The following is a 12,662-nucleotide window of genomic DNA, read 5'->3' as shown; positions in this document are numbered from 1 at the left end:
CATTTCAATCTGCAAGCTCCTCAACCTTCTAAGGAGTCTGTCTTTCTCTTTTAAAAGTTAACATCTAGAGTGTTGCTTAAACATTAAATGACTTGTTTAACCCGGGTAATGGGGTAATTCATAAATTACATTGAGAGCAACCTTTCCAGTTACATGTTCACCAATATTACATGTAGTAGAAGCAAAGATAATAGGCAGTTACTCTGAGATCAAATTAAAAAGTAATTATTGTCATAAAAAGTTACAGGACCATTTGTTCCAATGCCAAACTTTGCCTCGGCATATGAAGTTTAAAGTAATCAAAAACTCAATCTCACCTGAGAAGTGAAACCAAAGTGACATTTGAACCCAAGTTCAATGACAGCATGTCCTTCAATTTCAAAGTGCTTTATTAAAAGACACGTAATGGCATAGGATTCTATGGCATATACATGGTCTCTACAGACGTACATTATGGTAAAGTTTGTGATCTATATCTAGCCCTTTCTGCAAGCTCTCACCCTAGTCTCCCACCTCCAAAGGTGTAACAGGAATAGTCCTTGGGAAGCACCTGTGGCCTCAAAGGCTTTTACCAGTTCTCAAGGCTTTCTTGGCTGCAGTCTAGAAGAAGGTTTGACTATTCTATTTTGGATCAAGGAGACTCTTCCTCCACCCTCGGTGACCTCAAGTGGGCAAGAACAGTTTGGGATAACGCACTGTGAGTGTTTTTTCACCAGGCCAGGGGCCCCCACTGCGAGACTCGGGAAGACTCGGAAAAAGGATGGAGATCTGGTCACAATCGAGGCGGCGAAAGAATGCGGCGGGGCTGTGGGGCTCACGACAGTCTGTCTGCTCGCGATCCAGCAGCCCCAGGCCGGGCTGTGGCGTCAGGATCACTCGAAGAAGCAGAGATCCCCGGGACACGCGGAGGGAGGGCGGAGGGAGGGCACAAGAGCGAGGTTACGAGCCTGCAGGTGTCTGGGGGCGGGGGGGGGGGCGGGGAGGGAAGGGACGAGGTCGTCCAGGGCTGGCACAGCCAAGTGACTAAGCGTGCGGCTCTGAACTCGAACAAACTGGTCACATTCTCAGGCTGTATGACCTTGAGAACGTGGCTTGACCGCTCTGCGCCTCAGTTTCCTCATCTCTAAAATGGGGGTTGGTCAAGCGGAAAATGCACCTCCGAGCGCTTGGCACGGCGCCTGGCACATAGTAAGCGCTCCCTACAAGAGAACTACTACTGGCTCTCGGGCTCCTCTCGCTGCCCAAAGAGAAGAGGGAAGTCTCTCTCGAGCAGGGGAGTCCCCAAAAGGCGGATTCCGGGCTGGGGTGGGAGAGCCGGGCCAGGGGACTCACCAAGTACGTCCGCTGAACGGTGCCGGGCCACGAAGCACGCGTCGTCCCCGTAGCACGCACCCTTCTTGAGGAGGCCCTTACGGAAGTCCTTGCCAAAGCCGCAGCCGGCCGTCACCAGCCCGTAGTCGCCGCCGCTGCCGCCGCCGCCGGCCCTGGGGTCGGTCTGCGAGAGGCCGCCGAGCACGGCGCGGGCTACCAGCCGCCCGTACGAGAGGACCGAGAACATCGCCGCCGCCGCCCCCCCAAGGAGGCGGGGGGCCCGAGAAGCAGGAGGACGCGGAGGCCCGGAGCCGGTTCTCTCTTCAGCCGCAGCCGCGCCGCCGCTCGGGCGCTCCTCAGGGCGGCGCGCGGTCACTGCCGCCGCCCGTGCCCGCCTCGCGGAGCCTCGCACACGCCCCGCCGCGCGCACCGGAGCCAGAGCGAGGTCAAAGCCGGCGGCACCTCCGCCTCAGCCCGACTGGGATCCCGGCTGCAGCCACCGCTGCCGCCGCCATCTTCCGCTCCACTAGCGTGTTCCGGGCCGCGCCGGGAGCACCGCCCCCTCTATGCCCCCGCCCATAGCCCCGCCCATTATTCGCGGCTTATGCCCAAGCCCCGCCCCTCGGGCTCGGTGCCCTTCGCAATCACCCAGCTCGAGAGTGCGCAGAGGGTGTGGACGCAATGTCTCCTGGGAATTGTAGTCGCTTTTTACTTCACTGCCCAGCATCCAGGACTTCGAGGATTTCCCCTAGACGTGGGATCTAAATTATTAAGAATTAAGGTGGACTGTTTGACAGTTCTCTCCCCTGTTTTAACCATATCATTTAAAGGCTATTGTTTTAAATAACGCCACCATTCCTTTAAAGAGAAACCTGAAAGAAGCTAGGATCAGGTCATGAATATTATCCTGTAGTATATATATTAAAGAAATTGAAGTACACATATCTAGTGACGCCTTCAGAATTTATATACTGGAAGCACTAGGGCTGGCAATCTGGAAAGAAGAGCCGTTTTGCATAGTATTTAGGAAAATTCGAGAAAATGTTGTATGTCTCTATTAGAATGGGAGAGGGGGTGTGCGTGTAGCAAGTAGTGACAGAGATACAGACACGGCCACTGCAGATAAGTTATAGAGAAGTGTTTCAGACTTTGTAGATGGTTCTGCCAAATTGAGAATAAATAATTTCAGGCCCCAAATATCGTTGACCCAAATCTTAATTTTCTTGTGGACCCACCTGCAGGTCTCCCAACCTCTGTCTTGGGTGTCAGGAGAGGTCACGCAGTACCAAAGACTTGCAGAGGGTATGAACGCCTTTTCCTCTCTCCTTCACAGCGCCACCTCTTCTTGTCCAAAGGACAGCCCTTGGCAAGAAAGGCAGCTCCCCTACTTCTTTTTTTAGTTCTCAGCCCACCACTGACATCACAGTATCCTTTTCCAGTTTTTTACTATTATTTAAGCAACCTTCTTCTGAAATTATTTAGGTTGAATAATAACTAAATTTAATGAGGAGTTTGTAATCTGATGAGGTTAGCTCACCAAATAACATGTTCATATGTGTGTATGAATGTACATTCAGATTACATACCATGCCTAGAGTTGCTATACACAATCTAGCTTTTGCATACCTCTTCACTTCATTTGGTGTCATGTCCTCTTCACTAAAGGCTCCAGCCATGCTCACAGCTGCCTTGGGCCTTAGCTCTTGTTCTTCCATCTACTCACTAGAATGTAATTCCATTATCTGGACATTTGGGCACACAGTGAGTGAGTAAGTGAATGAATGAATGAATGGATATTTCACCAGATCCTAAGCTTTCCAAGGGCAAAGATCATTTGCCATTGTATTATTAGAATCTAATGCAATCCCTGGCATGCAGTAGGGTACTTTGTAAATGTCTGTTGAATAAAAGAAGGAATAATTGAATAGAAACTATAAATAATATAAAAAGTAATGTTTTTTGAATAAAGGAATGATTGAATGAATGGGGTTCACAAATAAAAGAAAATTGAGATTTGATGCAAATGATTCAGTTTGGAATGATTTTTAGTTTTATTGAAACATAAATATAGTCTGGCTGGTGTGGCTCATGGTTTGATTCCCTGTTAGGGCACATGCTCTGGTTGTGGGCTCCATCCCCAGTAGGGTGTGTGCAGGAGGCAACCGATTGATGATTCTCTCATCATTGATGTTTCTATCTCTCCCTCCCTCCTCCTCTCTCTGAAATCAATAAAAATATATCTTTAGTATATATATATATATATATATATATATATATATATATATATTAACCAGATGCATTGGTCCTTTTCCAGTTCACTTTTTTTTTCTTCAATTTTTTTTATTAAGGTATTATATGTGTACATATCTTACCATTGCCACCCCCCACCCCACTCCCATATATGCCCTCACCCCCCAGAGTTTTGCATCCGTTGGTTATGCTTATATGCATGCATACAAGTCCTTTGATTGATCTCTTATCTCCCCCACCTCTCCCTAACTTTCCCCCTGTAATTTGACAGTCTGTTTGATCCAGTTCACTTTTGACAGAAGTGTAGTTAATCCTGGGATTCCCATCTCATTCTTTAAATTATTGTTTTCATTAATGTACCTAAAGTCCTGCCAACTGTCTACTTAAAGCACATTATTCTGTTTTATTCTGTTATCCTAATTATTGTCATCATTAAACACTTTTACAGTTTACAATGTGCCAAAGTACTCTATATGTTTCTGTCCTTAAGGGTTTTCATCAAAATTGGATGGAATAAATCGTTTCACATGGTGAGTGGCATTTTGTCAAATATGTAGACCAAATAAAAGTTCATTTACTGGATAGAATATAAAGTGATCCCGAGCATGCAATCACACCTTGCTATTTTTTATGACCCACAACAATTGGAGAGCACCCAGAAGAGGGGGTGGAGCCTTGTGGATCCTCTGCTTGGCATTTACGTCTATGCCAGCTGTGTTAAAGGTTGTTCTTTCAAGCACACACACCACTGTCAAATCCCAGCCAAGCTGTCAGGTAATTCTACCCCAAGGACAAACTTTTTAAAATAGCATGTCCACCCCTTTCCTTGCCTCATCAACTCCTTCAGATTGCTCCTGCCTTTCATTTTCAGGGCATATATTATTAATTTCTTTGTCATTCACAAGGACCGGTTGGATGAGATGAGCAGGAACATAAGATGTGACTCTGAAGCTGGTAACCTCTGCTCTGATGCAGCTGCTGTTTTCACAGTGAAGTGATATGGGTGCCTTGAGTTTCTTGCAAATGAGCTTCCTGCAAACGAGTTGCTCACCAAAGTACAATGTGAACAGAATCCTTTCTCAAAGCTCTGTTGCACTTTTTGGAAAGGAGAGGAGACAGGGCCTCAGGTTCCCTTTGAATCATTTATTCCAGAGCCAGCATTGAAAAGTTTCACCATGGTGGAGAAGCCAGGAGAGGGTACTTTGGAAAAAAAAAAACACTTTTCCCTGCCCTCTCCCCGGAGCACAATTCACTTTTGACATTTTGCTAGACTTAAAAAGCCCTAACGAGTTTCATCCCTTAACAGAGTTACATTCTTAACACTTCAAGGATTCCTGGGAGGTCAGTTGTCACTCTCAGTGGCGAAGAAGTAGTGAAAATACCATCTGTGTTCCCAGGGCACCTCTATGGCATTAGGAAAGAGTTTTGCACTGGAGTTACCCCCAGCTCCTAAAAAAAGAAAAGTAAAAAAAGAGGCACGAATTCCCTAGTGAGATTTTCTGCCAGACTGGTACACCGATCTCTTCTGATTTCTATTTGCTAACCAATTCAAAAGGAGCACTAATTAGATTATGGCAAGGTTTCTCAACCTTGGCAACACTGACATTCAGGCCAGATTATTCTTCATTGTGGATGGTGTCCTGTGCATTGAAAGGGGCTTAGCAGCATCCCTGGCCTCTACCCATTAAATGCCAGTGGCATGCCATCACCTCCTAGTTGGGACAACCAATAACGTCTCAGATATTGCCAAAAGTCCCCTAGGGAATAAAACCACCCCCGTCTAGAACCACTGGGTTATATTAATGCCATGCGCATAAACAAGTAGTTGGCAGAGCACTTTGGGCTAGAGGAAGAAAAAAAAAAGCAGTTGGTGACTTCATGGCCATCACAGTATAGTAGGAGGGTTAAAATTAAGCAAATATATAGAGAATATAAGCACTAAGGGTTGAGATAAAAGAGGAGTGTGGGAAAGAGAATGGGACCCACTGGGGCCAGAGAACACAAGGCATCTCATGAAGAGGTGACATTTGTGAGAGGCCTGAATGAACAGACAGAGGTCTGCAGAGGGCGTAGAACCATTCCAAAAGGAAGAAGTGGAAACTCAGTGAATGCAGAGTGTTTGCAAGAAAGCAAGTAGTCGAGTGCAGCTCAACTTGAATAAGGAATAATGAGAAATGAGGCTAGGAAAATAGTTTAGGAACTATTAGGCAAATAGTTTAGGAATTCCTAGTCCATAAAAAGGGATGAAGTAATGATACATGCCTGGACAGCAATGAACCTTGAAAACATTATGCTAAATTAAAGAAAATAGTCCCCAAAGACCACATATTGTATGATGCTATTTATAGGACATGCCCAGAATAGGCCAATCCATAGAGACAGAAAGCAGATTAGTGGTTGCCAGGGGCCAGGAGGAAGGAGAGTGGGATGTGACTGCTAATGGGTATGGGGTTTCTCCTTGGGGCAATGAAAATGTTCTGGAATTAAATAGTGGTGATGGTTGCATAAACTTATAAATATACTAAAACAACAACAAAACATTGACCTGTACACTTTAAAAAAGTGAATGTTGCCCTAGCCAGTTTGGCTCAGTGGACAGAGTGTCGGCCTATGGACTGAAGGGTCCCAGGTTCGATTCCTGTCAAGGGCACATGCCCAGATTGTGGGCTCGATACCCAGTAGGGAGCGTGCAGGAGGCAGCCAATCAATGATTCTCTCTCATCATTGATGTTTCTATCTCTCTCTCCCTCTCCCTTCCTCTCTGAAATCAATACACACACACACACACACACACACACACACACACACACACACACATATATATACAGGGTGAATGTTGTGGTACGTGAATTACATCTCAGGAAACCAGTTTAGGACCTGTTGTAGAGGGCCTTATATGCTAAACTGAGAATATTTAATGCTGGACACACCAAGGGCGGGGGGGAGGTTGTTACCAAATGCTTTTAATATGCCAGTAATAATAATAAAACATTAAATATTACAAAGTATAATAAAATAATTAAAAATAAAATAATAATAGTGATGGTGAGAATAGTAATGAGAGTGAGAACAATAGATACCATAGATTGAGCTCTTAACCATGTGCTTCGCCGCATCATCTGCTCTGACCACCTATTTATTTATTTATTTATTTATTTATTTTTGTTTTGCAAAATAGATTTTATTTTACTTTTATTTATTTTATTTTTCCGAAAGGCCCTGCCCATTCCTGAAGGCGGGAACCTAGCTCCGAAGAGCCGAGCCCAGCCTACCCCATAGAGCCTAACTAAGCCCGGAATAGCTGAGCCCACTCCCGAAGGGCGGAGCCTAGCCCTAGGAGCCCAGCCTAACCCTAAGAGCCTAGCTAGCCCCAAAGGGACAAGCCCAGTCTGTCCACCTATTTAAACACATGACCACCCAACAGTCTCATCTGTGTTTTTCTTCATAGGACTTATTTATTGTTTGGCTCTTCCCTGACTAAAATGTAAGTTCCACAAGAGCAAAGTATTTTGTCTATTTTATCCACTACTCTTATCTCAAGTGTCCAGAACAGTGCCTGTTAAATAATAGGTGCTAAATAAATTCCTAATAAGTGAATGCTGTTGAATAAAAAAAACTTAGCATCTTATTTTACATTTGAGGAAAGGGGTTGAATAGCATGCTCACTTCATAGGAAGTTAATGGGTGGAGCTGGGCTGAACTGGAGAGGTGTTTAGATACTCTCCATGACTGTTGTGCAAAGCCCTTTTGAAGTAGCCATAAGCTAGAATCCATTTTCTCCATTCTATGATAATATATTTTAATTTTCCTTGGAGGAATGAATAATCCAATGCCCCCTTGGTTCAAGCAGTTTGGGTGGAACTGGACCAGAGGTGGTCACATGACCCAGGCCTAACTAATCAGAGCATGGCATTCTCTTATTTACAGTGATTAGTCCAGAGAGAAGGCACATGACCCAAGCTGGGCCAATGCAACTCCATTATGGGATATTGCTGAAAATATTAAGGAGAAATTCTCATTAGGGTTTGTAAACTGGTAGGATGCAAGCTTACAGCATCTTATGGGCATCTTTGCCACTACTTGGAAAGAGTCAGCCTGAGAATAAAGGCAATACAGAGAGACACAGAGCCTAGAGATGGTAAGAAGCAGAGGCTTGGTGACATTGATCAAAACCCTGCATCCAGCTTTATCTGAAGAGGATCAGTCCCTGAACTCCTGTTAATTCCCTATTTTGCTTGAGTTGCTTTGAGTTTGGCTTACAATACAGTGAATCCTGACAAACACATCATGTGACCCAGGTGCCATGGCTATAATTACTGAATCAAGATTAAGTACTCAAATCAAAGGCAGCTGTTAGAAGGGAACTTATCCTCCACTTCTTTACATGGAGAAGAGGGAACTTCGACCCCTCAGTAGAAACACTGCTGAAGGAAAACTTCTGACCTCTTCCTTTCATGAGACCAGGAGTAATTTGTCTGATTGGTGGATTTGGGAAAAGATGCTGAGCCTGTTGCCCAGTCCTCTTCTCTTTTTTTATTTCTTGCTGTGGCCTGACATTTGGACACTCGCTTCCTCCTCTGCTATGGAGAGTCTGTCCCTGTGGAGGAGGCTTGCAGTCCCCCACCCTGTGACTGAGTGAATCAATGTGATCCAGAGGGTGACTGCATGATGAAGCCCTGTTCTCTAATCAGCCTTATCAATAAAGCTGAGACTTTAAAGCTCCAGCTGCCTGATCCATACATCTACTTCTCAGTGGATTTGGAATTTGGAAAGGCTGAGAAGGGTGTAATTAATTACTCTCTCCATAACCCCTCAACATGTTAATTTGCTCTTCAGAAAACTTTGAGAGGCAGGCATGAAGATTGACATTTGGGGGCTAACACAACACGTGGAGATCAAGTTTCTGATGCAGTCAGGGCTCTAGGCTGAGGTAATCTTGGGTTAAGTAGGTTCTTAACCTGGGCAGTTTGTAACAGCTACAGTTATTCAGCAGGATTTTAACTGGCAGAGGCCTGAGTACAAGGGCCTCTGGGGGCAGGCCTTGACCTAACCCCTGTGAGCACAGCTTTGACCTCAGCAGGTGGTGGCTGGAGCAGGGATTAGGTCATGGGGGAGGAGGGCTGCAGGTTTCTGTTCCAGGGAAGGCTTACTTGAAAGAGGGCAGAACTTGAGTTTACAAACATTTAGGCAGAAGGTTTTTGCTTCTTGTAGAACACCTTTCAGCAAAGCTTTAGGCTGGACTTTATACAGCAAAGGCAACTAAATCATTCATATTTGACAGTGCTCTTGTTTGAGAGGTTGTAGCCTTCTTAATATGTGAACACAGTGTGGGTGGATGCCGCAAAGTTAGCAGCCCTAAATCCGTTCTTTTGTGTGTTGTTCTGGGCTTCCTTCGGAGCCATGAGCTGGAGCGTGGAGGGGATGATCTCTATTCCTTTTGGCTTCTACATGCAGGTAAAGCTCACTTCACTGCTGAGATCCCGTGGGCTCTGATTCATTAATTGCATAAGCCTTGATCATGGTTTAGGATTTGGGAAGCCCAGACTCTGGCTTTACCCATAAAATGGGGGTGTATTTAATAGTGAAAATAAATAAAACGAACAGCGCCTTTATTATAGAGGAAATACATTTGTGTGTGTGTGGGGGGAGGGGGGGGCGGGTTTGAAGTAGAGAAAGCTAATGAAAACCCAAAAGTGAAGAAGGAGTTTAATGAAGCTATGCCTGGAAAACTTTGTCTCTGGGAAATGGGTTTACTCAGGAAATCAGGGAGGAATGAGATTGTTTTAAAAACATGCTTCTAGCCCTAGCTGGTTTGGCTCAGTGGATAGAGCGTCGGCCTGTGGACTGAAGGGTCCCAGGTTCACAGATGTCAAAAATTTGTTCAACTTGCTGAAGAGAAAAACAGTAAGATGGTAAAGCTGATTCAGAGAGCATTTTGAAGAAGTAGGAAACTTATATATAAAACTAGTTAATCTCCACAGGGTAATAAAAACTATAAGCTTCTGGGTTCTTTTTTGTACTGGAGAGAAATAATTTGAAACTACCAGTCAAAAACCTGAGCCAATAGTCAACAATAAGCAAGTAGGCAAACAAAGGTGTAGTTTTTGGCCTATGGACCAAATCTGGCCCTGCTGTTGGCATTTTTAATAAAGTTTTTTTTTAATTAAAACTTTGTTTACATATTGTCTACATTGCTGTACAGTGACAGAGTACTAAGACAACAGAATTGAATAACTGACAGAGAGCAGAAAGCCAGCCTTAAAACCTAAAATATTTACTATCTGGACCTTTACAGAAAAAGTTTGCCAACCCCTGCTAGAAAATTAATCCTTGGGTGGGCTTGTTCAACAATGTCTTAGATGACATGGAAAGAATTGTACTGTCTTGGTCTTATATCCAAATTTTGGGTAATTTTTTTTCAAAAGGAGATGTTTGGCTTATAAATTTGGGGGACATTTTGAGAGTTAACTCTAGCCTATAATTCCTCAATCCTCCTGTCCACCCACTCCAACACCCCCTTTCTACATTGGTGATGATTTCAATAGCCTTAATTTCCCAACTCTTTTCTCTGAGTGTGGAACTTATGAAAACCTCCTTTAAAAAAAAACAAAAACACTTCCGTATTTATTTATTTTTAAAATATTTTTATTGATTTCAGGGAGGAAGGGAGGGAGAGGGAGAGATAGAAACATCAATGATGAGAGAGAATCATTGATTGGCTGCCTCCTGCATGCCCCACTCCGAGGATGGAGCCCACAACCTGAGCATGACCTCCTGATTCATAGGTCAAAGTTCAACCACTGAGTCATGTTATGCTGGCAGCGCTGGAAACCTCCTTTTAAGTGCAAGTAAGCCTGAAAAATTATTGATATTCAGTAATGAACTTTATATAGAGTCATTTTTTTCTCAAGAAGGCATTCTATTTTTGAGTAAGGACTCCAGTTAGGGCTTGTGCCTCATACTAGAACATACATATGAAAGGTCTTTGGCGGTGTGTAGGGAGGTCCTCTCACCTTTGAATTAAGTTCCAGATCTGTCGCAAACCATTAAATTCTTAGAAGGCAATGACAGTGTGTGCTTGACCATTGCTGTTTCCCTGGTTCCTGGCACATAGGAGATGCTCAGTAAATATTTGTAGAGTGAATGATAGAGCCAGTGGAAAAAAATAAATAAAGATAAGGGATTTTTCTCCTCAGGGTCAACTCTGTGAAGTTTTGGTGATGAAGGCTGCCACCTGCAGGGGTAAAAGTGAAACTGCAAGATTCAGAACTCAAGCCCTGGGGAAAATACAGTCAACTTCAAGGCAAGAAGACCTGAGAATCAATTGTTCTCCTTTAGCTTTAGGCAGAATTAATCAACACCATTTTGTCCTTTCCAATTAAGGAATTCTACATCCTTTCCTGAATATTTTTAAGCCTTTGGCGTGCTTAGTAAGTGCCATGCACATACCATGTTTTCAGGACATTTCAATTTTTGCATTGTCTTCATAACTACATGCATTCTTGTCAGATCATGGGTTCCTTTTTGGGTATGGAAAACATGCTTCAACAATGTCAGGTTGATGCTTTTGACATTCTCTTACTCCATTTTGTATTGCTTTCCTTTTGGTCTCCACATTCTTTCCAACCAATTTGGGTTTAACAAAAGGTACATGCTTTGAAGCAAGCTGTAGCAGAAATGCCTGCGCCCATGACATGGCAGAATGAAGCAGGTTCAGGCCACAAGAAGAATTCACTAACAGGATGCCAGTAAGGGGTGAGTGAAAGCGGAACTACCTGCGGGTCCTGAGGACAATGATGAAAACATGTTTACAGCACAGAAACAGAACTAGAAGTGGGGGGAGAGCAGTGCCCCTTAGTGGTATAAGGAGGCCAGCTCACTTCCATATTTTGAGGCTCTTTGTCTACAGGAAAATGAAGGATTCATTTCTTTTTAAAAAAAATATTTTATTTATTTTTTACAGAGAGGAAGGGAGAGGGATAGAAAGCTAGAAACATCAATGAGAGGGAAACATTGATCAGCTGCCTCCTGCACACCCCCCACTGGGGATGTGCCCGCAACCAAGGTACATGTCCTTGACCGGAATCGAACCTGGGACCCTTCAGTCCACAGGCTGACGTTCTATCCACTGAGCCAAACCAGTTAGGGCAAGGATTCATTTCTTCATTTAATATTTAGCAAATGCTTTTGGCATCCCAAGATTAAAATGCAATGTAAATGTGCCATTACGAGATGACTGAATTTCCGAAAAGTCAACCAATAAAACCACAATGAGATACCTCCACACATTTACTAGAACAGCTATAAATGAAGACAAAACTGACCATACCAAGTTTTTATAAGCATGGGGAACAACTGGAAATCTTATAAATTGTTGGCAGAAGTGCAAAATGTACAGTCACTCTGGAAAAAGGTTGGGCAGTTTCTTGTCAAATTAAACACAGACCTACTGTACACCTCAGAAATCTCAATCCTAGGTATGTACCCAAGAGAAATGAAAATGTATGTTCACACAATATGTGTAAGTGAATGTTTATAGTGGCTTTATCTGTAATTGCCCAAAACTGGAAATACTCAAATTCCTTCAAAAGGTAAATGAATGAAGCAATTGTGGTACACCCATCATGGAATACTTGTCTGCAATAAAAAGGAGTAAATTGAAATAAACCTTGCATATATGGCTAAATGATCTTTTAAAATATATTTTTATTGATGTCAGAGAGGAAGGGTGAAGGAGAGAGAGATAGAAACATCCTGTATAATAAAAGCCTAATATGCAAATTGTCCCCTCGGGCAGTTGTTTGGCTGGGAGTTTGACCAGGAGACCAGTTCAACCACTCGCTATAACGTGCACTGAGCACCAGGGGGCAGCGCAGAACATGGTGGTGCTGGCAGCCCCGATAGGCCCCAAGGAGAGCAGGACCTTAGCAGGATGGTGGAGCAGGTGAGGGGGCAGCACCAGGCCAAGGCGGAGTGCCAGGTGGAGCTGTGGGGCTGCAAGGCTTGGGGTGCAAGCTGGGGCCACATCTCCACAGGCCACCCCGAGGAACCCCACCCGTGTACGAATTCATGCACCAAGCCTCTATTCAATAAGAGAGAAT

The 12,662-nt window shown here is 44.1% G+C and overlaps 1 protein-coding gene across 2 annotated transcripts in view; it reads right to left on the bottom strand.

Annotated features, from left to right (window-relative positions):
* The window catches only part of PPTC7 (protein phosphatase targeting COQ7), a 41,386-nt gene extending 39,544 nt beyond the window's left edge, over positions 1-1,842 (bottom strand). For both annotated transcript variants that reach the window (XM_008142716.3, XM_028147203.2), the window contains exon 1: positions 1,333-1,842. In XM_008142716.3, the coding sequence (XP_008140938.1) occupies positions 1,333-1,558 (226 nt within the window). In that variant the 5' untranslated portion in view covers positions 1,559-1,842. The remainder of the gene's footprint in view (positions 1-1,332) is intronic.
* Between the last annotated feature and the right edge of the window lie 10,820 nt (positions 1,843-12,662).

The sequence above is a fragment of the Eptesicus fuscus genome, chromosome 23, assembly GCF_027574615.1.
Source record: "Eptesicus fuscus isolate TK198812 chromosome 23, DD_ASM_mEF_20220401, whole genome shotgun sequence".
Lineage (NCBI taxonomy): Eukaryota > Metazoa > Chordata > Mammalia > Chiroptera > Vespertilionidae > Eptesicus > Eptesicus fuscus.
The sequence above is the reverse complement of the archived record's forward strand: the minus strand, read 5'-3'. Positions and strand labels throughout refer to the sequence as shown.